General features: G+C 39.4%; 3 protein-coding genes across 21 annotated transcripts in view; 2 read left to right on the forward strand and 1 right to left on the reverse strand.

Annotated features, from left to right (window-relative positions):
- On the reverse strand, nucleotides 1–7420 carry commd6 (COMM domain containing 6). The gene is made up of 7 exons (XM_012864405.3): nucleotides 7252–7420; nucleotides 5725–5783; nucleotides 5317–5382; nucleotides 5141–5217; nucleotides 4825–4993; nucleotides 709–861; nucleotides 1–603 (listed from the first exon to the last, which is right to left on the reverse strand). Exons 1-7 carry the CDS (start codon nucleotides 7274–7276, stop codon nucleotides 553–555), a joined length of 600 nt encoding a protein of 199 aa, XP_012719859.2. The 5' UTR covers nucleotides 7277–7420; the 3' UTR covers nucleotides 1–552.
- A 4342-nt stretch (nucleotides 7421–11762) lies between these two features.
- On the forward strand, nucleotides 11763–15926 carry uchl3 (ubiquitin carboxyl-terminal esterase L3 (ubiquitin thiolesterase)). Its single transcript, XM_012864404.3, has 9 exons — nucleotides 11763–11898; nucleotides 12095–12106; nucleotides 12459–12587; nucleotides 12759–12915; nucleotides 14160–14245; nucleotides 14374–14421; nucleotides 14511–14586; nucleotides 15111–15169; nucleotides 15286–15926. The coding sequence occupies exons 1-9, from the start codon at nucleotides 11857–11859 to the stop codon at nucleotides 15373–15375; spliced, it is 699 nt and encodes a 232-aa protein (XP_012719858.1). The 5' UTR covers nucleotides 11763–11856; the 3' UTR covers nucleotides 15376–15926.
- A 3265-nt stretch (nucleotides 15927–19191) lies between these two features.
- Nucleotides 19192–23835, forward strand: part of lmo7a (LIM domain 7a) — a 73633-nt gene continuing 68989 nt past the window's right edge. For 11 of the 19 annotated variants that reach the window (XM_036139087.1, XM_036139072.1, XM_036139084.1 and 8 more), the window contains exons 1-2: nucleotides 19304–19438; nucleotides 19606–19723. In XM_036139087.1, the coding sequence (XP_035994980.1) occupies nucleotides 19655–19723 (69 nt within the window). In that variant the 5' untranslated portion in view covers nucleotides 19304–19438; nucleotides 19606–19654. Of the gene's footprint in view, nucleotides 19439–19579; nucleotides 19724–23835 lie in introns of those variants that run through there. The other 8 variants (XM_036139086.1, XM_036139079.1, XM_021317396.2 and 5 more) reach the window with 6 other exon arrangements.

Below are 23835 nucleotides of genomic sequence, written 5' to 3' on the forward strand. Positions count from 1 at the left end.
GATGTTAGAAAAATCCTAAAATGGAAAGGCTGCTTTATTATTTGAAAACCTCATTAAAATGGGCAGTGTACAGTGTTTCAATGAAGTCGTCAAAACTGATCGGAGAGAAGAAGCATGTACAGGGAAAGACAAGCTCAAATGCTTCACTTAACAGTCCTTCAATACAGACATACAAAAAAAAAAACAATGAAACCCATGGCTGGAGTGCACAAATGAAAATGTATTACAGTTTGTCTGAAATCAGTCACATGATGGACACAAGTGTTGCAAAATTAAGCAAACCACTCGGGGGTTTGCACTAGAAGCAACAGGATAAACTACTTAACCCTGAAAGCTGTCTTTTAGTCAGCTGTTCTTATCTTGAAGTACTTGCAAGCACATCATGTAAGAGCTTTTACAACCTGTGGAGAGAGACAAGCTGAGACTTGACATTTGCAGCAAGTCACATTGACATATTAAAACACTAAACACACACAAAAAAAGACGTCAAGCGGCTCCTCTGTCCATTCTTACGAAATCTGGTTCCAACTGCACACTTAGGCGTTCTCGGCATCATACGGTCTCCATGATCGCTGCCATCTCCTTGAACTGCTTGTGAAAATTCTTCAGAGGCAAAAAGAAAAACGAGAAAAAAAAAAAACATTGTCAGTATGCGAACAATTAAATTCTAGTGAATATAAAACAAAGTTACTGTCGGCCGACATAAACCTGGAACTGAGGAATGGTCATCTCGAAAGCTTTCTGGCTGATCTGTCCAGAGGGCTCCGCGATCTTGAGCATGAGGGAGACGTACGGCGAGTTGAGAGACCGACACGTGTCCGAACTCACCGCCATCCCCAGCTTCCACTGCATGTCCACGAGCTACGGCACACGCCAGTTAAACAAATTGTGACCATCAGATTAGACTTGGAAACGTATTCACAACCATTAATTTAAACTTTTTTAACTACATCAATGTGTTTTATTGGCAGACCAAGACAAAGCAGAGAGCTGTTCAAAAATGGAGGTCATCAGAAAGAGTGGAACGCATTTGTATTCAGCCCTGTTTGCTCACATGCCTCTCAATAATAAATCTAGTGCAACCGACTTCAGAGGTCAGTTAATTAATAGAGTCCAACGGTGTGATTTAGTCTCTGTATACATTCGCCTGATCTGTGAGGTGCTCACAAAATCGCAACATCCCAAGCTTTGAACATCTCGATCACTACGGCTCCACGCGTCATAAAATGGAAGTTATGTAAGCCTTCCAAAAACATTGACTTCCACCTTAACTAACAAGGCCGGGCAAGGAACGAGTTAAAGGTATATAGCCACATTATATACTTATTAAAAAAAAAAAAAGAAAAAAAAGTTTGATCAGGATAAAATAAAGTTATATACACCAAGCCTCCATCTTGATAATGTTTTGACACTCCTTTTTGTGGGTAAACATAGCTTTAGTACCAGGGGCCTGTTTCAATAAGGAGGTTTAACCAACTCTGAGTTAAAACTTGAACTCTGAGTTGACTTAGCCTGAGATGGGAAACTTTGAGTTTTGGGTTTCAGAACAGCTGAAATGAGTTAGTTCAATCAACTCTGAGTTGACTGACTCTGAGTTAAGCGTGTGCACCACAACTATAAAAAGCCATTATCAATGGAGCGCAGATATTACGAGTCACCATGGCAACAGCGTCAGACAAAAAAAGATGTGCATATTTCTCACCAGCAGAACTGGATGTGCTTATGCAAGCATATGCACAATTTGAACATGTATTAAAAAAAAAAAACACGGCTGCAGCGGCAAAGGAGAGAGTTAGCTTGGGTGAAAATAGCTGCTCGAGTCAATGCGTAAGTTTACATTTTAATTATTTTTATACAGTGTTGGGTGTAATGAATTAAGTTACTAAGTCATCTAAATACTGTAATTAAATTAAAGACTAGAAAACAATAGTGGATTTGATATCAAATTTTAAAAGGTATATTTTTAATTTAACTTCCTCCTAGTTACACACTTTGGTCAATTTAAGATTAATTCATGCAATTCAATATTGTTTATTTGAAAGCATTAGAAGTGCAGTTTCTTGTCTCTCCTTGTATTGTTCAAGTGGTTGAGGTTGATTTGGGTTTTAGAAAGTAATTAATAAGTAAGTAAAACAAATTAGTAAGTAGACCAATACTTTCTAGAGACAGTAATTATTACATTAATCTAATTAGACTTGTTGAAGATAAAATTTGTAGTTAGTAATTAAGAACTATTTTAGAGTAACTTACCCAGCTGTTATAATATCAGAGGTGAAACTGGAAGAACAGTATTTTATTAAACCTAATTTAATTTTCATGGATAGGTGCAATCCTGCAGGCATCAAAAGATTATGGCAGCAGCTGAAAATGAAATATAAAAACATACTTCAAGCAGGTAAGCCTTGAGCACATCATAGGAGTAGAGTAGCTACCTGGCTTTACAAACATTTGACCTATTAAATGACTAAATGGCATTCAGTGTCTAGCAGTGCAGCAGCATTTTTGACATAGGTCTAAATGTTCATTCTCATTTGACTTCTACTCAGCCAACAGACAGAAGGCAGAGGCTCGTAAAACAGGTGTAGGACCTACACCACCACTCCTGACAAATGCAGAAGAGATGCCCCTGAGCCTAAATGCTGGAAGGCCAATGGCTGAGGGAATTCCTGGAGGGACTTCATCAGAGCCAGTCACTCCAGAAGATTTAAGTGCCTTCATAAAATGTTAGAGGTCTACCTACAGTGTTATTTTTTTATATAGACTAAATGTGATATTTTCATTTATATTACTTTGGGTTGGGTTTTTTGTTGGTCCCAACAGATTCGGATGGTAATATCTGCCTCTTGGAGCCTCCTGTCCCAACAGTACCCCATACAGTTGTCAGTAGCCTACTCCATACACCATCAATTATGACAAATAGTATTATAAAGTGTACTCTATGAAATGCTCATCTGCACAGGATGATGGGGATGAAGAAACCGTTTCTGCTGCCACAGACAGGCCTACAGAGGTAATTTTAATATTATATGTCTACACATCAAACAATCTACACATTCACATTTATATGTGGAGTAGCCTATAGAATCCAAGTTTATATCTATAAATGGTCATTCTTATCTCTACCCCTTAGAGTGTGGAAGAACAGCAGGAGGAAGGTCCATCAACTTTTGGTGCACAGATGGACACAGTTCAGTGATTTACAGTAAATGCCACAGTTTCATTCTGAATTTTAGACTACATTCATGATGTAACTCTAATCTAATGTATTTTCAGTTGCCAGTTAAGGAGTTATATAGACTTCTTCTTATTAAAAAGATAGAAAAAAACAGCAAAGAACTTGTATACTTGGACCGCCAGATCCAAAAGGCAGATCTGGAAATCGACATTTTGAAACTAAAGCTAGAGGTGAGTGTATGGTCACAGGTGAATTCTAGGAAGTATTGAAACTATTTTAAAATCTTTTTTTTTGTTTTCTTTTTTTTTTTTAGCAAATGAAGAACACCATATAAATTGCTGTGATAGTATAGGGATATGACAAAAAATCCACTCTGGGCCTCAAAATCCTTTCCCGACGTAAATGTAACTCCCTACGAAGTAATACAGCCTCTTCGTCAGCAGGATCATCCATAAAAGGTCATGTCATTTCATTCCCTTTGATCCGCTCTGCGTGACTGAAATGTGAGCAATGAATATGTCCCCAAAGAATCAATGAGGTGTTTAAACACCACTTCCTTTTTAAAAAAGGAGAGGAGACCAAAATAAACTCTGGGTTTTCTGAAGAAAACCTGCTCCCGACCAGGTTAGGTTCACAGAGTAAATTGCCATGGTAACTGACTCTGAGTATAAGTTACCTCTCTTTCAGAAACGGGCTTGACTTACTCTGCTTTCTCAGGTTTAACTTACCTCCCTTTCTGAAACAGAAAACCCAGAGTTTCCCTCATTTCAGGGTTAACATACTCAGAGTTTTCACTTAACCTCCTTTCTGAAACAGGCCCCTGGCGATGACCAGATATAAATAGAAGTGGCGCCACCTACTGGCAGTATCGCAGAAATATCATAACGCCGGTTTTCTTAATTAATAAATCACTTGTAAATAATCCTGGACCGAGCCTGGTTCTCTGCAATCTCTCACAATAAAGCGGCAGCTCTGCGTGATCGAAGATCAACCGTTATAAATTAAATACGCCCATCTACAGCAACTTTAAGAGCCTCATATCAGAACATTTACCCACATCAATCAACTCTGCGGTCACATCTGAGCAATCAGCAGGTTTAGCGTCTGCTTCAGTGGACACCAACGGTCATACTGTATTATCAGCGACATTCCAATCATCCCTCTAGAAAAGTTTTTTTCCCCCACTGGATCTTGGAACATTCAACCTTGTTTCACTGGGCGATGCTAAATACCAGTTAGCCGCCTCCCTGTTTTATCCCCTGCTACACATGCGCAATGTTGTACTTCCTCTGTTATTAAAAATAAACACAAAAGGCTTTATTTACTAACAAACTGAGCAAAAACAAAGCGTAAAACGCCAAAATAACAACTAATACGATACCAGGCACGCAATCTTTCTTAAAAACTTTGTATGCAATCAGAGTGAGCTACTGATTTATAAATAAATAAAAGATCAAATAACGTGGCTGTGCACCTTTAATCAGAGAAACAGACAAGTAATGCAAAGTATCAGTGGGGGAGCTGCAAAGATCCACAGCTCAGGTGGGACAATTTTTAGACACCTACTATTTTCTTTGCTCTAAAATCTGGACGCCTTTTGCAGCTAAAAGAATTTCTTAAGATGGAAATGCTGTTAAATCTGAGCGTACCTGACCAATGCTGAGCATGGACTGCGCGTCCTGCTGGGCACGCACCGCCGCACCCTGTTCACTCCACAACGCGTGCAAGACCTGAAGAGAAGCTTTGGGCCATTTGCTGGAGCCTTCCTTCAGTTTCGACACAAGTTCATCTGCAGAGAGGTTGTTCTTTCCCGCGGACCTGGAGACAGAAGCCATCGATGCTTGGTCTGATAGAAGAATGACACGCTCCTCTACGCATTGCACGATCGGACGTTATGATTCGTTTAAGAACGATTACCAAGTTAACCTTCTGGGTTCAGTCAGAAAAAAACCTGAATACCACTACCTGAACGTCAACAGGAGAAATCTGATAATGCTCTGGACAGCTTCATGATCAAATGTTACTCCTGCCCTCTGAAATCTCTGTCCAGATGATAAACATACAAAAAAAAAAATAATTAAAAGAAATCAGGAAAGAGGAACTTGGGAAGAAGACTGAAATAAAATGAAATACTGACTCACATGAGAAATTTCAGCTGAGTCTACGCCACTATTTTGCCCTTGCAGATAGGACAGAATGTGCTGAGACTGTGAAAATTAAAAGATTAGTTATCAGAAATGCAGTTTAACCTCAAACGTTCCAACACCACATCCTGGGGGCTTTTGTGCAGAGAGTTGCTGATCTGAAAAAAAAAAGAAAAAAGAAAAAAATGAGCAACATTACTCAACCCGGTTAACAGCTTACTGTTATCTAGGCGAACACACGTCGCTGCAAATCTTACCACACACTCGTTAGAGAGTCTCCTCCATTCTACCCTCTGCATTTCAGAAGCTGAGTGTGCGCCAACAGATGTCAACGATATGGGGAAGAAATGAAAGCAAGGACGCCGTTTCACTTCACACCCTGAAATGATGCTTCATGAAACTCACCGCTTCAGTTAACAGATCTGGGGGCAGCCTGGAGAGTTTGTCTGCAACACTGTTGATGCCTGAAATACAGAAGAAAGTCCATTCACTTTCTGGACCAATCATCTGTGTCAAAAAAAAAAAAACTCCATATAAGCATAATTGCATGAATCATCATTTTCTATTCTTTTCCCTAGAGCAGATCACTGCACAAACATTTTCAATGTGCAAAAGTTTAAGACACCCCTAATTTCTTCATACCTTGCTTCAAGTGCCAGAATTTCCAGCAGTCTTTCAAAGATGTCCTGTTCTTGCACTTGGCCATGAAAGCATGTTGTGCAAAGTGTGTTTAAAAATGGCAACGGCTTTAGAAAAAAAAAGGCTAATTTTACAGCTGATGAGCGCAGTCTGAAAGCACAGACCTGACCATCATCTGCTCATACTACAGTAACAGCTGTTTGGGAATAAGCTTTTTGGTGTTAAAATACTGTTTTATGCGTTTAAAGTTGGGTCAACTTGTTTAATTTTCATAAATTATTGTGAAAAATTACCCTTTTTTTTTTTTTTTTTTTTTTTACAAGCTACTTGTAGAAGAAGTGCCAAAAAGGCCAAATCATAACAGGTACGTCGCAAAGTTGTATCTTATAAATAGACCCAACTCCGGTTCATCCCTCAAGCTCTGAAGCCCTTTTAGGTCTGAATGGTTCATGAGCCTCGGTTAACTGCCGAGTAGCATAGAGTAAAATAAAAAATAAATAGAGATAAATCCATTTGAAAGATACTAATAAAGCCTGATAACATATTGATTAGTACTGGCTGGTAAAGACGCTGTGAGAGCAATCAAAGACCACAGCAGGGTGTCCGTTCTGTTTTTAATGACGTCTTTATCGCCAATAAAAACATTGATGGAGCTACTTCTTTGACAAACTATATTCACTATCCTCTCCCATAGATCATACAGGCTCAGAGCTTAAGTGTTACGCTCTGTTTCTGTCCTTGAGGAAACCACTAACTGAGCTACTGCTGCCTACTGAGGTTTCTATACCACAGAAGATGCTCCTGGACCAGTGCTTCTCTGCTGTCTGCTCTCTCTTCCTGTTAAAAGGGAGTTATTTCTTTCCACTGTTGCCACATACTTGCTCGGGCAGGAGGGATTGCTGCAAAGCGTTTGACTTGGTGCAATGTCCCGAGCATGTTCCTTAAACAATATAGGTCGCACTGCATTTGAACACGCTGGATTATAACTAGGATCCACTTAGCATGTATGGAAATGAATCAAAGAGGGAAACTGCGCCCGTTTCCCTGTCAATGACTGAAAGTGTTCTGGCGTATTTGTGTATTTGTTTTGTATCGATGCGTGGCGTCTTTAAACGCTGAGGCAGCCAGAAGAACAGGGTTGGTGTAACCTTTTGCTGAAAGCTTGCTGGAACATGTCCGCTGGTCCGGCAGATCTTACTTTGAGCAATCTACCCTTGTTTCTATCTATCCTTGTGTCTCAGGAGCTAAAAATGTAGAGGAATTCTGGCCCTTTTCCACCCGTTCGGAACTCACCGTGTGAATCCTCATCAGCTGGCATCTTTGTTTGACAGTCAAGCTGACGACTTGACCTTCCACGCTTTTAAAACGAACTCTAAACCTTTCTGTATTTTTTTTTTTACAGAGTTATTGAAAACATAGCTTCTTCTTCGTTTTCCTCTTCTTCTTGATCATGTGCTTCTTCTATTGTCATTTCGCTTGGCGAACACATTCTACATGCTTTACCGCCACCTTGTGGATCGGCGTTTGGAGCCGAAAGGACCCCACCATAAAATATGTATTTATTATTTATCTCCTGTCTAAAACATATGAATGTAGTGGGTCATTTCATATTTTTAAATTACCATAATGTCTGCAATGTCTGATTTCCGTTTTTTTTGTACCAAGCTTCCTCTGGCATACAATATTTTATTTTCTGTTTTTATATTCGTTCTTTCTTTGTATCTGTGAACAAAGATGGTCCTTAATAATAGTTATTATATATATATATATATAGATATATTATATATATCTATATATATATATTATATATATAAGGTAATTATATAGAATATAGATCATATACTATAGATAGATTATATATCTCTATCGAGATATATATATATAGATAGATATATATATCTATATATTATAATATATATATTATATCTATATATATATATATATTATAATTATATATTCTATAATTATATTATATATATATATATATATATATATATATATATATATATATATATATATATATACATATAAGAAATCAGGAAAATCTGTTCCCTGATGTTCTTTAAAGTAAGTCCCTTATAGTTGCATTATTCTTGCCCTGATGATGCCCTAATTATGGCTTTTAAGCTAATTTCTTTAAGCAGGTTTTTTAATCCTGTATGACCAAATCTCATTCTTGATATAGCATCTGCCTCTCGATTATTCAATAACATTTCCAAATTCACCCAATTTCTTTTGAATCTTGGCTTCTCTATTCCATTGTTTCTTACAATTTCTTCGCAATCTGTAACTCATTTTTGGTCATTCCACATTTAGATTTTTCCTTTGCTGCACTTCTAGCAAATTTCTCATTTAACTCGTTTTCCTCTATGCCAATATCTACAGCAATCCACATTAACTTGATCTGTCTGAAAATTGACAGTTTTTTAATACAATATTTTGTCGTGAGCCTGATTCCATATCCTGAATACTTCCTTATGCGATACTAGTCAGGAAGGCGCTGCGTTCAGATCGCAGTCTCCACTGGAGGCGTGGGTTTGAGTCCCACTCCTGAATGAATCTGCCACATTTCCACCACAAACCAAAAAACCCAAGCCACATTTCGTTGCTCTGTACTTGTGACAATGCAATGACAATAAAAGAGGGAGTGGTGGCGCTTGCGCTCTGAGAAGGATGCAAGTACCCGGTTTGATCCAGACTGCCTGCACTCTGGGTCCCCGAGCAAGACCCTCAACCCCCGACTGCTTCCCGGGCTCCCCTAGGTTGATGGGTTAAATGCAGAGGTGTAATGTATGTTTCAATGACAATAAAGATGATATTACTATTATTAGTCATGTATAAACTTTTATGTTACTTTTATGTCGACTAAAAACTATTTGTGCCCTCTGCTGCATGGAAGTGTCTATAATTTAATTTGTTCCTGCGATAGACTGGCGACCTGTCCAGGATGTACCCCGCCTCTCATCCATTGACAACTGGAGACAGGCTCCAGCAACCCTCGCGCCCCCACAAGGGATAGACGTCTTAGAAAATGGATGAATGGATGGTCCAAAGTTCTCTTTAGGGATGAAAGTAACGTTTGCATTTCATTTCAAAATCAGTGATGATTTGGGTAGCAACGTTAAGTCATCTGATGGTGTTGGCCCACTTTGGCCCACTTTTGTTGGACTTTTCTCAAGTCCAAGGGTCCAGTGCAGTCACCTACCAGGAAATTTTAGAGCCCTTCTCTATTGACAACCTTTATGGAGCTGCTAAGTTTATTTTTCAACAGGGCCCACTGTAGCTCGTCGGTTATATGTTGTGTCTATTGACGCTAAAGAACTGTCGCATGGTCCTGCACCAACTGTATTATGGTGTTTTGCTCATCAGTTACTCATGTGTCTCACCATAAACTGAATGTTGATAATGCACACACTCGCGTTCATTTGTCTAGTTATCAGGTTGCAAAAACTTACACTCACACAGCCAAAAGTACCAATACCTGTTTTACAGACCATGGTGTCACTGTGACTGACAGGCCAGCAAACTTTCCTGACATAAACACCACAGAGAACCTGTGTGCAGACAGGCTGAATGCCACTTTGAGAGCGACCTGGGCTTCTTTAAAGCTTCAGCAGCGGCACAGACGAATTGCCTCCATGCTATGCCAGACTGAAGCAGTCATTCACGCAATGAGAGCCTCCATCAAGAATTGAGTGCATATAGTGAGGTAGGCCTACATTGCTTTAGTAAAAAAAAATTTTTTTTACTTAACTTTCTTAGAGACAGAATTTTGGAACTTCAGTAGCTTTAAGCCATACTTATCAAAATCCATCCATCCATCCATCCATTTTCTGACCCGCTTAATCCCTCATGGGGGTTGCTGGTACCTATCTCCAGCGTTCACAGGGCGAGAGGCGGGGTACACCCTGGACAGGTTTCCAGTCTGTGGCAGAGTAAATACTTAGGACAAATCAATGCATGGATGTGCCAAAATTTTCTTCAATTCAATAAAAATAAAAACTGAGGTAATAAATTTAGGACTAATAAAAGTTAACATACAGCTTCAGTTGCTTCAGCTAGTAACCACCGATCAGGCCTGAAATCTGGGTGTAGTGATGGACTCAGACCTGAACCTCCATCTAAAGCATCTAAAGACAATTACAAAGCCGGCCCTCCTATCACATGAGGAACATTTCCAGGATAACAGGACTAATGTCTCAGCAGGATCTGCAAAAACGAATCCATGTGTTTATTTTTAGTAGAATTGATTACTGCAATGGTGTTTTCACAGGTCTGCCAAAAAAGTCAATCAGACAACTGCAGCTGATCAAGAACGCTGCTGCCCGCGTCCTCACTAAGACTAAGAAAGTAGAGCACATCACCCTAGTTCTAAAGTCCTTACACTGGCTCCCTGTATCTCAGAGAATAGACTTTAAAATGCTTCTGTTAGTCTATAAATCACTGAAAGGCTTAGCACCTAAATACATCACAGACTTGTTATCAGTGTATCAACCATCCAGACCACTCAGGTCTTCTGGCTCCAGCCTTCTCTGCATACCTAGAACCAGAACCAAACATGCAGAAGCAGCATTTAGTTCCTATGCTCCACTTATCTGGAACAAACAAAAGTGCTGAAAGCCTGAGTTCTTTTATATCAAGATTAAAAACACATTTGTTTGGGATTGCCTTTGACTGTTCTAATTGAACTGTTAACTGAAACATCATTAGTTTCAATTTGTAGTCCAACTGTTTTTAAAATCATTATTGCTTGCTTTTCCCATGTTTTGTTTTTGTTTCAATTGTTCTACATTTTATTCCAACTTGCTTTTATACAGCTTTTATTGTCCTATGTTTTAATCATGTAAAGGACTTTGCGTTGTCCATGTACTGAAATGTGCAAAACAAATACATTTGCCTTGCCTAGCTATTCTGCTGTTAAAAAAGAAGCACATTTGCACAGTCACAACCTGTCTTTCTATTTTTTTCTATTCTTCAAATTTTTTAATGGCTTTGCATACATGTACAGTTCCTTTATCCTTATTTTAGTTAATCTAAAGTTCATATCTTTATAATCAATGTCTGACTTCGCACCCTGCAAGCCCTTGACACTAAAGTCCAATTGTGTATGCCAAATCCATAAATGAACTTAATTGTGCAAATTGACATGTTCAATCTAATTAATGTTGCATTAATATCCTAGTAAGCTTGGTCTCTTCTATCTATGTGAAACAGGAGAGGATTGTGTTTCAAAGCTTGACTTATAACCCCATGGAACAATGCACACTACACAGCTTTTTGCACCTGTTTCCAGCAAAGCTGCCACTTTCAATATGGCGGCAACACTGACGTACGAATCTGGCTGTGGCCAGAGCGGCCACACGGCCTGCGCTAAACTCTAGCGACCCCGCTTGGTAGGCAATGGATATGAGACACGAAAAGTAAGTCACCCAATCAACTATGCAAACATTTATCTATTTTTTTAGGATAAAATAAAAAAAATGTCGACTGATTAAACTTTGCAGTTACTTGATAAACTAAGGTATAAAACTGAGGCAACGCCACACACACGTGACACCCAACATTCTGGAATGATCCACTAAGATTCATGAAGGGGGTGTAAAAAGCAAACCCTTTAGTTTTATAGGAATGGCAGCCATGAAGTATCTATTTAAATAAACACGTATTAAATTAAGGTAGTTAAAATTAGTATTTTATTCTTAAAAACAGCATAAATCCTCTCAAAATGTGTGTTTCTCGTCGGTTTATCCCAGTGATCCGCCCCCGCGAGTCGCCTCCGGGTGGACCTGCGCCGATGAGACACACGGAAGCGAATCCCAGCTGTCAAGCAGATCTTTGGAAATCAGAGCCACAGCGCGCCGTTAGCAGCAAACATATCATCAAACGACACTTAAAAAAATGGACTCTCCACGCTGGCTGCCCCTGGAGTCCAATCCAGAAGTATGTACCGACGCCTAATTAAAAAAAAAAATACCTACAAGCTTTTATTGAAGTCATTCATTCTGAAGCATGCGAGAACAAGCTACTGAGCTGGCTAGCTGCAAGAACAAAAGCTGCACCCTGTGTCGGGGCTTTTGCTAATAAACAATGTGCATTTAACAATTTCCTGTTTTTCTCTGTTTTATTATTACTCCAGGTCATGACCAAGGTAAGTGCCTTTTATCTCCATTTAACGATATATTGCGAGAATAGAGTTGCAAATGGTGTTCAAATGTGCAAGGCCCACACTACAATGATGCTGCACCCGCAGTATTTAGGTCATAAAATAATAAAAAAAATGACCTGTTAATTTAGCTGATTGTAGATCAACAGGTGATACCCAGCCATGGGAAACTCTGACTCAATTATATGCAGGCCACTTCTGCTTCCACAACCCATATTTGGCTTTATTCTGCTATTGTGGATACTTAATATGTCGGGCAGAGTTTTTCCACGACCTACTATTTTGACAATGCTAAACGATCTCATTTTGCACGCTAGTTGACTCTGTTTGTACCTAGTTCGTCAGCTGTCTGGGCATGAAGCCATCCTGGCAGTTCGGGGACGTCTACGGGTTGGATCCAGAGCTTCTCAGCTTGGTACCGAGACCTGTGTGCGCTGTGCTGCTCCTCTTCCCGGTAACGGAGAAGGTATGTTGATCCAGAAACAAACACACACAAGTCCATTTCAATATGCAAACATATATATTTTTTTTCTGATAGGCGTTTATAGTGTACGTGCTACTAATTAATTAAAGTTGAGCATCCTACCAGAACTGTTGACGGCCAATTATTGCTCTTCCCTCTGCCGCTTCGGTCCAGTACGAGGCGTTTAAGCAGGAAGAAGAGGAGAGGCTCAAAGGCCAGGGGCAGGGAGTCTCCCCCGACGTCTACTTCGTCAAGCAAACCATTGGGAACGCCTGTGGGACGATCGGCTTGATTCACGCAGTGGCAAACAACCAGGCTCACCTGCAGTTTGGTGAGTGTTCACCAACCTAAGACTCGCGTGAGGCAGCGCACAGAAGAAATAGTCCTGGTTTAAAACATTCTGTTTTTACACATAAATGTCTAACATGAATAAAGGTGAAACGTTTGGTGCGCATTCGTGTTCACACCCCTTTACTTTCACACCCCTGAATAAAATCCTTTGCTATATATTGCCTTGAGACGTCTAACAAATGCAAATAATAAATTAAGCCGATGGGTGTGCAGTTGATTCTTACCTTTTACTTCAGTTCTGCCCCCCGGTTTTTACAAGTTTGCCACAAGCAACGAGAGAGAGTAGGCAGAATGATAGAAACCTCACCCTGCGCATCGCTCTGAACACGCCGTTCCCACTGGGTCGCATAGGGAGACCGACCTCTAAAGACTCAGCCCTGGAATTACAGTGGAAGGTGTTTTGGAAAAGTATTGGATCATTGTGGCTGAATTAAAAAAAAAAACTGAACTTGACTTGAACTCTGAATGTGTTTTAATGAATACACAGATTGTTTTAATGCTGAACAGACCTACGCTCCAACTTAAAGCCTTTTAAGAGATGCACGTTGAGCCATGGTTGTAGAGCAATGCCTTGTTTATGCTGACATTGACGGTTAAGTTGCAAAGTTTGATACCTTGTTTCAGTACAATAAAGCCACCACTGTTTTACCAAATTTAGCTTTGTAAAGCTGGTAAAGGTTTAAGTAAAATAAAAGTTTCAGTGTTTTCCAAGTGTGGATAAGCACGGAAAAAGATTAATTTTGCGAATGTATTTCCTATCCCTTTATCTAAAAATTTTCTTCCCTCTTTTTTTCTTTTGTTCTTCTTTGTCCTTCCTTCCTTGTGTACTTCCTTATGTACACATCCATTCCTCTTTGTATCCTTGCTTCCTCAAGTGCCGTCTTCCTTCCTTGTGTCCTTTTTTTCCCTTGTCCCTCCATTATGTCCTTCCTTTCTTCCTTGTATCTTATTCTTCCTTGATATTCTCCATATCATTTAAATGATTGTGTCCTTCTTGCCTTCCTTCCCGTTTCTGTCTTCCTCCAGGCTCCTTATTAAGTTGCCCTCTGTAGAAATATGAAGCAGATATGTCTTGTTCATGGTAAACTTTAGTATTTTATTTTTTTTACAATGAACCTATAGATATATAAAAAAAGAACCCTGACAGTAATGGTTAGTAGAGTTTAAATGTACTTATTTTTCAAAGTGAGTACTACTGTATTGTTAATTTGTTTTTCTCCACAGAGCCTAATTCTCCCCTCAAGAAGTTTCTTGAACAAACGGCCAAAATGACCCCAGAGGAAAGGGCCACATATCTGGAAAAAGACGAGGTAAAACAAAGCCGAAGAGATTATGGAGATTCATTTTGTCTATAAATAAATAATTATCTGCAGAGCCTGGAATAAAGGAGAAGAGTTGAAATAACTGAGACGTCTTCTTGTTGTACCTTTTCTTCCAGAGTATACGTGTCACGCATGAATCCAGCGCACAGGAGGGCCAGACTGAGGTTTGGGATTGCTACGCCTCAGTTGTGTTAAATGTGACCAGCCTATAAAGGAATTAGGAATTAACAAAGTTCTCTCTCGTCTGCCACAGGCGCCAAGTTTAGATGAAAAGGTCAATCTGCATTTTATAGCTTTTGTGAATGTCGGAGGACAGCTGTATGAACTAGGTGAGTTAAAGCACCCGTATCCCAGGCATCTGCTTATTTACTCACATCTTTATTACCGTTTGTCACAATTCAGCGCCCATGATAAAGATTGTGTTACGAGGCTTATAACTTCATCTTTTGTTGCCGAAACAAAATCTCACAGCGAAGAAATCTTTAGCCCTAAATTCAAGTGCATTTATTTGAGAGAAAATATTCCACGTTTTGATTCCACCAAAGCACTGGTGCCAGAATTCAAAACAAAACTGAGGCATCAGTACTTTTTTTTTTTTTTTTTTGTAATTTGATCTGAGTTTCGAGGAACTTTTATTTGATCTAATGATCTTTAACCGGCTGCCGGTCCTATGGGGTTAAAATATGAGGCCTACTCAAAACGGCAAAGACGAGAACAAGTGGTATTAAAGTAAGACGGATGTTTCTCTGCTTAACTGAGGAAATAAGTAAATCACCACTTGATGAAACTTGCATAAATGAACAGTCGAGGCGATAATGAAAAGGTTAAAAACAGCAGTTCCTTTCATTCTTAGATGGACGGAAGCCCTTCCCCATCGTTCATGGGAAAACCACAGATGATACGCTCCTTGAGGTAAGAAATTGTTTAACAGAAATCTTTAAATTGTTGTTTTCTTTGTTTGTTTTTTTACATGTTGTGTAACCATGATGTTGGAGAGTGAGAGTTTCTGCTCTGCTTGTGTGTTCCAGGACGCCGTAGAGGTCTGTAAGGTTTTCATGGCCCGCGACCCTCAGGAGGTCCGCTTTACCATCATCGCTCTGTCCAAAGACTCATTCTGAGGGAGCTGCTCTTTGCTTTGTTCCCTTAGACCCCCAGAAAGCAAAGAAAATATTACTGCCAAACATTCTGAAGTGCTGAATATGTTGTAAAACACGATTGTTTTGTTCACAATGTTATAGCAAGTAAATCCGGGAAAGTAAAAGGCAGCCAGGGACGGTAGTTAAACGACAGAAATCAGCATGGCTGCCTTGGAATTTGGTTCGCTTGCTCTATGTTTCAGGCTCATTTAGGGAGAAAATTTCACGTCACCTAATTTCACCATTTTTTAATTTTTTTTATTTATTGTTTTGGGATTGGAATTATTTTTGACGATTGCTTCAATCACGGGTTTGTTGTTGGCTGTTGAAACACATTTTAAACTGCTTTAATTTCTTTTTCTCAAACACTTAAAGGATGATGTTGCTTGATACATTAATCTGTTATGTACTGCTTTAGAAATGACGGCTGGCAGAAGGTAACAAGCATCTTATCTGTACATACAGATGGGAGGTGCCTACATTTTTGTAATTATTAGACAATTAGTCAAATAAAGGGCAAGTTTAATAAGCGCTTTTTGTGTGTCTTTGGTTTATCCATGAGCTGGATCTTTATTCACCTTGCCTTGGGTTTTATGTTCTAACTTATATATAGTTGCAGCTAAAATTAACCCCTACATTAAGTTAGGTTTAATAGCAAAATTCAAAAATGCACTGGTGGTTGTTCTAGGGTTGTCACGATATTCAAATTTCAAACTTGATATCGATACCCAGGAAAATATTCAATACTCGATACCATTTTCATTACCACAGGGATAAAAAAAAAAAAAAAAAAAAAAAATCACATAGCTAAAGGCATAAAAAAAGTTATTAATCTGAAAACTCAACTTTTTCAATCTCAACATGGAACATGCTTCCTCAGCAGAATCACAGATGCTGGTAAAATAGGTGTGCAAATAAATGCGTAATAACCCAAATATAACACATGCCTAGTAACATACTAGAAACAGCTAATCACACCACATTAATGCGGACCACTGGTCAGTAATATGTTTAATTATGAACAGAAACTTCAATTTGCTAATCTGTTTGACTATCCGTATCCCTTCGTTTGCCTCATATGCTAAAATATTTAGTATCGTTACCATGCCAAATTAGTATTGTACCTGGAAACAGCATTTGAGTATCGACACTTTTGACAACCCTAGGTTGTACTAAATTAAAAGAGCAGTCGCAATAGTTAAACATGAGGATTTTTATTTAAACTCCACTAAATCCTGTTTTCAATGACTACTGCAGTCACAAAATGATCTAACCCTGTGCTGTGCTTCAAAAGTTCACACATCTACAAATCAGGGTGTGGCATCTGGGCATACCTGATGCAGACAATCAAGGCTTCAGTGGTTTAATAAAGAATGCTTCAGATTTACGTCACCTACCTGGACTGTTGAAGTTTCAATGCATGTTAGAAATTAGCTGAAAGGGTTAGGTAAGAGATTGTTGCCTTGCAAATATAAGGAAAAGCAATAAAAACGGACAAAGGTCCCAAATGTTGGACTAATATTAGGGAAATTAAAGGAATACTGCTTATGCCTTCTGGTATATCTGTAGTATAAAGAGGAAGCCCAGGCCTGGAATCCAAGACATGCACCATTACTGACCCAAGAATATTTTCTCATGAGGAGTGGGCTCAGATTCCCTGGGAGCTCTGCTAGAATCTGGTGTCTGGCTGTCCATCATGTTTAGAGCAGGATAAAAAAACGCTGCTCTAAATATTAAAGATGCGTCACATTAAGAAATTGAATCATTTTGAGTCTTGATCATGGCATTTTGTAATGATTAAAAAATATATTTTTAGTTGTGTTGCGCTTTTTAAGCTGTTAGGTTTATTTTAAACACCCGCTTGTATATTTTATCAATATATCTAATTTGCTGTGTTGGCTTGGTAATTGTGATAATCAGACCAAGTTATAATCTAACCTGAAGTGGGTACCGCATCTCCCAAATCACTTGATTTACTGTTAACTATAGTTCAGTGAGAGCAAAATTAAAATCCTAATTCTGTTTTAATGTCACTGTTTTAAGTTCAGAAGTTTTAAGTTTTTATAAGTCAGATGCCGTCATGGGTTGGCTCAGAAGTTAAGCATGCAAAAGGGAACTTCAGAAATTACTAGGAACAAAGGAGAGCATTGCAAATCTTGACTCTTTTCAATAACTTTATAAATTTGTTGCGAATGCCTTCGGATTGCAGTGATTGTATAAATCATCCATAATTATGCCCTCTCAACTGAATTTAAAAAAAAATAAAAAATCAGAATATGTTTTAGTCTGACCAAAATGACATGCTCCTTGTGAACATCTTGGGAACGTGCAATATATGGAGAGCAACTGCTCCTCAGTGTTTTAGATGCAGAAGTTGCTGACATTGCAACAAAACTGGGTCAAAAAATCTAAATTATGCCTCTCTCCATAAACAACATTCAAATGATTTATAGAGAGGAGTAAAACAAAAAATCTAGATATGCTTGAAAGTCCCTGCCAAGAATCATATCCTGGTGTGAAAAGGTGTTTGTCCCCTTAGAGATTTCTTTTTTTTTTTCATCCCACATTTTTTTACATTTTTAGACAAATTAGACTTAACCATATGTTTACACAAGTTTGGAGCAGCTTTAGAATTAGTTGAAACGGGGAACTGACAGGTTAAAAGAAATGCTTTGACTGAAATATGTTAGTGTTAAACTATCAAATCAAAATTTAGGAATATTTAAGATCAGAAGAAGAGATCAGTCTGACATTAAACAATGTTCAACTTGAAAGAGTGCATGAAACTAGATTTGTAGCAGTGACAATGGACCAATAGTTTTGCTGGAATCCTCATATAAACAATGTAAGAAGTGAAACGTCCCAAACTAGGGAGTTTATGCAAGTTTACATAAAGAAGGAAGATGTTTTAGAGGATAAACCTCTACATGCTATACTATGCCCCAATACTCCTATTATGACCTACTGGGTGGAGATAAAACTTATATGAAACCAACACACTAAACAAGTTTATATGCTATAGAAGAAAACTGTATGATTTATAAAAGGTTCACATTATATCAGTCCAAAAAAAAAGTTAAATACTTATTAAATTGCGTGCCTCAGAGTAAACCATAATCACCTTCCTCAACTGTATCCAGAAGTTGTTTGATACAATGAAAATCAAATTTTAAATAGAGTGGGGAAACATTTACTTTTAGGAAAGAAAAGTAAAGAAAGGAATTTTTTTAAAAAAAGGGATGGATAATTTGTGATTATATTTCTGTTTTGGTTAATAAATAAGCGCTGTCATCTATGGTAAAGTGATGGTACAAGCTTATCTCTCTGTTTCCAATTTTTGATCTATAACTCATGGATTTAGTTTATAACTTAATTCCCGTCCCTTCTGAACTTCTGACATAAGTAAGCTTCATATATATATATATATATATATATATATATATATATATATATATATATATATATATATATATATATATATATATATGATAGATATGAAACTAGATTTGTGTGTGTCTCTGATCCTGCAATATTGCATTTTGTCCACTAAGTGGCGCTGTAACGTAGTCTTTCCACGTAAAGATCCCACTGTCGTCAGTTTTCTCAGGTGTTCAGACTCTTTTGAGATCTTTGACGTCTGGCAGCCCACTTGTCTTTTCAAAGAGTTTTACCCTAGATGTCCAATTTTATGTGTCCAATCATCTTCCTCTGTCAAGTTTTAAACCCAAACTGCGGTTCATCGGGTCTCATTCGGCGTGTTCTGTGTTCAGAACCCACGATGGTCTCCCTGAGTGGGAGATCATCGGCAAACCGCGCCTCGTGTTTACCTGGAAGCCAGGCTGGGGCGGGAGGAAGGTACTCCCGGGGGACCTTTCCTCTGAATCTCCCCCCTCCCTCCCAGCTGGACGCAGGTCTGCAGCTCCGAGAGCCCTAGACTCTGCGAGCAGACCAAGCTGAGCTCAGCTCAGGCGGACTTTGAAGACTCGTTTGATCGGAGCTTTTGAAGAAAAGAAGCGAGCCACAGGTGTGTCGGATGAAAGGCCAGGTAAGCTGCTGCTGCTGCTGCTGCGGCGGCGGCGGGGTGATGCAGACGGAATGTACTAAATCCTGTTACACCTTGCATCCACCCTGCTGCAAAAGAACAATACGAGGCATTTGTTTGCTGAATAAGAGGTGTGATCACCAGGTCGCCTGCTCTCTGCCTTTTTAAAGACGGTCCTGGCGCTGGTATCGCATAGCCAGGAGTAGGAGGTTTTTAGTGATGGAGTGGCGGGAGCAGTCCGCCGTCAGCAGCGACGAGGCGTACCTGGAGGCGCAGAGATGGATCGAGGTGAGTGTCTGTCTGACCTACCTTAAACCTGCTGTTCTGGAGAGGCTTTTATCCCCCCGGAAATGTGAGAATAAGCGATGTTATTCTGGAAACAGCTCACTTACTATATTATTTAATTCAAAAAGTTAAACTAATCTAGATTCTTTATATACAGTAGGGTGTATTCCAAGCATTCGTTTCTGTTGTTTTGATGTTTAAGGCTTACAGCTAAAGCTCCAAAGATATTACATCAGATCAATAATAAAAAAAAAAGTTTGCATGCAGATATTATGTATTATGGCGTAACAAAAAAAAAACCCTGCTGACTTGACATAAGCGTGAATAAGAGTGAATGCGGCTTGTCAAAGACTTGATGCAATCTGCTGGGTTTCCTTAGAACCTTTTGACCTGATCTGTCTGGATGATTTGAATGATTTTGACTTTGTAAAGAGATGACACGTGTTGTGAATTAGCGCTATATAAATTAATTGAATTGAACCATTGCAGAAGAAGCTGCCTGTTCCGAGTGCCGTATCTAAGCATATTAATGGAAAATATAGTGGAAGGAAAAAGTGTGGTAGGCAAAGGCGCAGCTTGAGTCCGAGCTTCAAGAGCCTCCACCTACCAAGGATATCCAATACAGCCGTTTATGTTATTTATGTTATACCATTCCTGAAACAAACACAAGGTTAGACGTGTCCTAACTTCGCTGAAGAGTAAATGGACTAGATTTTTGCTCTCTTTCAGATGAAAGTAAACTTTGCTTTTTATTCGGAAGTCATGGTCATATAGTGTTGAAGAACAGCACCCAGTTTCCAGGATGTCCCGTGTCAACTTTCCACACTGTTGGTCCATAGAATGTTATCAAGTCCAAATTCAGCACAAACGTCTACCAGGAAATTGTGAACTACTTCATGCTCCACTCTGCTGACAGGCTTTACGGAGATGCTGGTTAAATTTTCCACCGGGGACGTTGCATACACTTCCAAAACTACCGATGCCTGCTTTTATGGCCGTGATACCACGATTGTGATTGGCCGGCAGACTCTCCCGACCCAAAATCTCACAGAGAATCTGTGAAGCGTTGTCAAGAAACAAGATAAGAGCCAACAATGCAGATGAACTCGAAGGCCATTATTCAAGCAGACCGTACCAATGCAGCACGCATGTGAGCGTGGAATACCTTTTCAGTATTTGACAGATACCTGTATGCTTGAGAATGGCTTCATGTAAAATGTTTCAGCTTCTTTTGGGGAGAATTAAATTAACAAAAAGTAAAGCATCCGTCAGTAAAAAGTACAGAATTGTGAACAAGTCTGCAGGTTGTTGCTCTTAACCTTCTCAAACGATGTACGAGGCAACTAGTGAGATCATCAGTCTTACTTTCTGAAAAGTAAAAATATCTTCTCCGTGAACAGGTGCCGTTCCTTCTCAGAGAAAAGGTACATTTTGTTAAAGCCATTCATCATGACAGGACTGTAGTCTGCCCCTTCGTTCTTTGGATCTAGTCAAAACCTGCTCATCGGCTCTTCTGTCTTTAAGCTTCTGGGGCTTTGGTTCTCCAGTTGCAAGCAGATAAATTCACAAAGGTGTTGAGAAAAGGTGCAGCTTGTCCGAGCCACAGAGACTTTAACAAATAATCCTGAATATTCTCGGTTTGCTTTGGTCTCACAGCTTTTTTTTGTCTGTTTTGTTTTTTTTGTTGTTTTTTTGCGAGACATCCGTGAACGTTTTTTAAAGCAGTTGGGTTTTTACGCTGTATATAGTTTTTATGATCAATTCTGCACTGTAGTCTCACTGAGAATATATTGTCTTTAGCTACAAGAAAAGAATACTTGGAGGTTTGGCACGAGTCTTTATGACACTGTTTTTTTTTTTTATATATAGCTTCAATTTTCATTATTTATATAGCGCCAGTTTTTAACACTTATGAGATCAACTCAAAAGATAAAACTGTCCATTTTACTACCAGTTATGTTGTAATAGATTATCAGTCTTATGCAGTCCATTCATGGAGACACATTCGACTACAGAAGTTCCAATGAAATCCTGCTCAAAAACATTAAAGGAACACCATAAAAAAAAAAAAAAAAAAAAAACATCTGTTTGGGGAAAGAAATCATGCTGGATATGTGTACTGATATAGAATGGGTAATATGTTAGGAATGAAAAGATGTCCCATCGTTTGATGAAAATGAACATTATCAACCTACAGAGGGCTTAATACAAAGTCAGTCAAATAATCCACCTTTTTTGTTTTCTGTGTTTGGGGAAAAACAGACATGACTTTTTTTTTAAACATCACAACATGTTATTAGGTTGCTTTTTATTACAATTTGTCAATGAATTGCATTTTTATTAGTGGTGTAAAGATGCATTCGACACGAGAGCGAACAATACACTTCGTATATTCAATTCAAACGAACAAGGCAATATTTTTAATTATATTTTGGAAGCAACCAAGAAGCCCTTTTACAGATTCTCACAAGCCCAGTGAAGATTTTTCAATGTAAACCGTTCTAACAAAATTAAAAGAAAACTTTAAAAACACTAAAACCTAAATCAGAAAAACAGCCACTGGAATGGGTAATGTGTTGGGAACAGAAGGATACCACATATTTTGATGAAAATGAACATTATCACCTCACATACGGCGTGTCCTGAAGTCACAGAGAAAGTGAAACTGAAAGGCTAATGGGGCAGGCTAGTCCGGTTTGCTGAAATGTAATTTTAGCACTCAAAATGGTCCTTAGTGGTTTATGACCACCAGATGCTTGTACGCATGCCTGACAGCATCTTCTTGAGATGACGGATGGTGTTCTGAGGTATCTCCTCCTGGATCCTGACGAAGGCATCACTGAGCACAGGGACAATCTGAGGGGCAACCTGGTGCCATCAGATGGGCCTAAACATGACATCCAGGATATGTTCTGTTGGATTTAGGTCAGGATAGCATGGAGACCATTCATCTGTATCGATTCCTTCATCCTCCAGTACCTGCCTGACATTATCATGCTCCAGGAGAAACCCAGGAGAAACCCAGGACCCACAGGAGCAGTGCAGGGTCTAACAATGGGTCTTAGGGTTAAATCCTGATACCTAATGGGTAGTCAGGGTGCCATCATTTATCCTGTTCAGATTTCTGCTTCCCTCCATGGATATGCCTCCCCAGACCAATACTGACCCATCCCCAAACCGATCACGTCGAACAATGTTGCAGGCAGCATGATGCTCACCGCAGCTTCTCCAGAGTCTTCACTTTAGGGTGACATGGAGTTCATCCTGTAACCAGTGGGTTGCCAGTTCAAATCCCCGCTCCCTGTGTTTAAGTCGTTGTGTCCTTGGGCAAGACACTTCACCCACTTTGTCTGCTGCCAGTGGTCAGAGGGGGTTGGTGGTGCCAGTTGTGTGGCATCGCTGCTTCTGTCAGTAAGTCCCGGGGCAGCTGTGGCAACACCGTAGCTTACCGCTGTCAGCGTGTGAATGTGTGCATGAATGGGTGAACGACTGATTGTAGCATGAAGCGCTCTGGAGTCCTCAGACTTGATACAGTGCTGTACAAGTGCAGGCCGTTTACCATTTCTCCAGACTTTCACATCTGTTACATGAGCTCAGAGTGAATCTGCTCTCATCTCAAAGAATAGGGTACCAGTGCCGAACCTGCCAGTAATTTGACTGTACTCATCCTGTTTCTCCCTGCTCTGAGGAGCAGGAACACGTCCTGCTGATTGGTTGAGGACTTCTGACTGCCTGTCTCCTGGTATCTACTCCATGCTCTCAAGACCATGCTGGGAGACACAGCGACCCTCTTGGCAATGGCACATATTGATGTGCCATCTTGGTGCAGTTGGATCGCCTGTACAACCTCTGTAGGGTCCAGGTATCGCCTCGTGCTACGAGTAGTGACACTGATCCTGGTTAAATGAAAAACTGCTGAAAACAAGTAAAAGAAAATGAGTCCGGAACGATGTCTGTGTTTTTAGGGTCATCTCATTGCTGCCCTTTTAGTGCCCCTGTTATTAGTTTCATTGACACCAGAACAGCCGACACTGATTAACAACGTCGTTATCTTAATAGGAGCCATGATTGTATCTGTTTCTTACTACAGGAAACATTTTGCCACGCAGAGTGTA

The sequence above is a fragment of the Fundulus heteroclitus genome, chromosome 7, assembly GCF_011125445.2.
Source record: "Fundulus heteroclitus isolate FHET01 chromosome 7, MU-UCD_Fhet_4.1, whole genome shotgun sequence".
Lineage (NCBI taxonomy): Eukaryota > Metazoa > Chordata > Actinopteri > Cyprinodontiformes > Fundulidae > Fundulus > Fundulus heteroclitus.

Bases quoted from the DNA above. Each gene is read 5' to 3' on its own strand.
- commd6 (XM_012864405.3), bottom strand. From the start codon at position 7,276: ATGCCAGCTGATGAGGATTCACACG. The intron at 4,994-5,140 runs GTAGTGGTATTC...TTCTGTCTCCAG, and splicing joins TTTCTCCTGTTGACGTTCAG to GTCCGCGGGAAAGAACAACC. The intron at 862-4,824 runs GTACGCTCAGAT...CGTGTGCCGTAG, and splicing joins CCATGCTCAGCATTGGTCAG to CTCGTGGACATGCAGTGGAA.
- uchl3 (XM_012864404.3), top strand. From the start codon at position 11,857: ATGGACTCTCCACGCTGGCTGCCCCTGGAGTCCAATCCAGAA. The intron at 12,916-14,159 runs GTGAGTGTTCAC...TTTTCTCCACAG, and splicing joins CCAGGCTCACCTGCAGTTTG to AGCCTAATTCTCCCCTCAAG. The intron at 14,587-15,110 runs GTGAGTTAAAGC...TTTCATTCTTAG, and splicing joins AGGACAGCTGTATGAACTAG to ATGGACGGAAGCCCTTCCCC.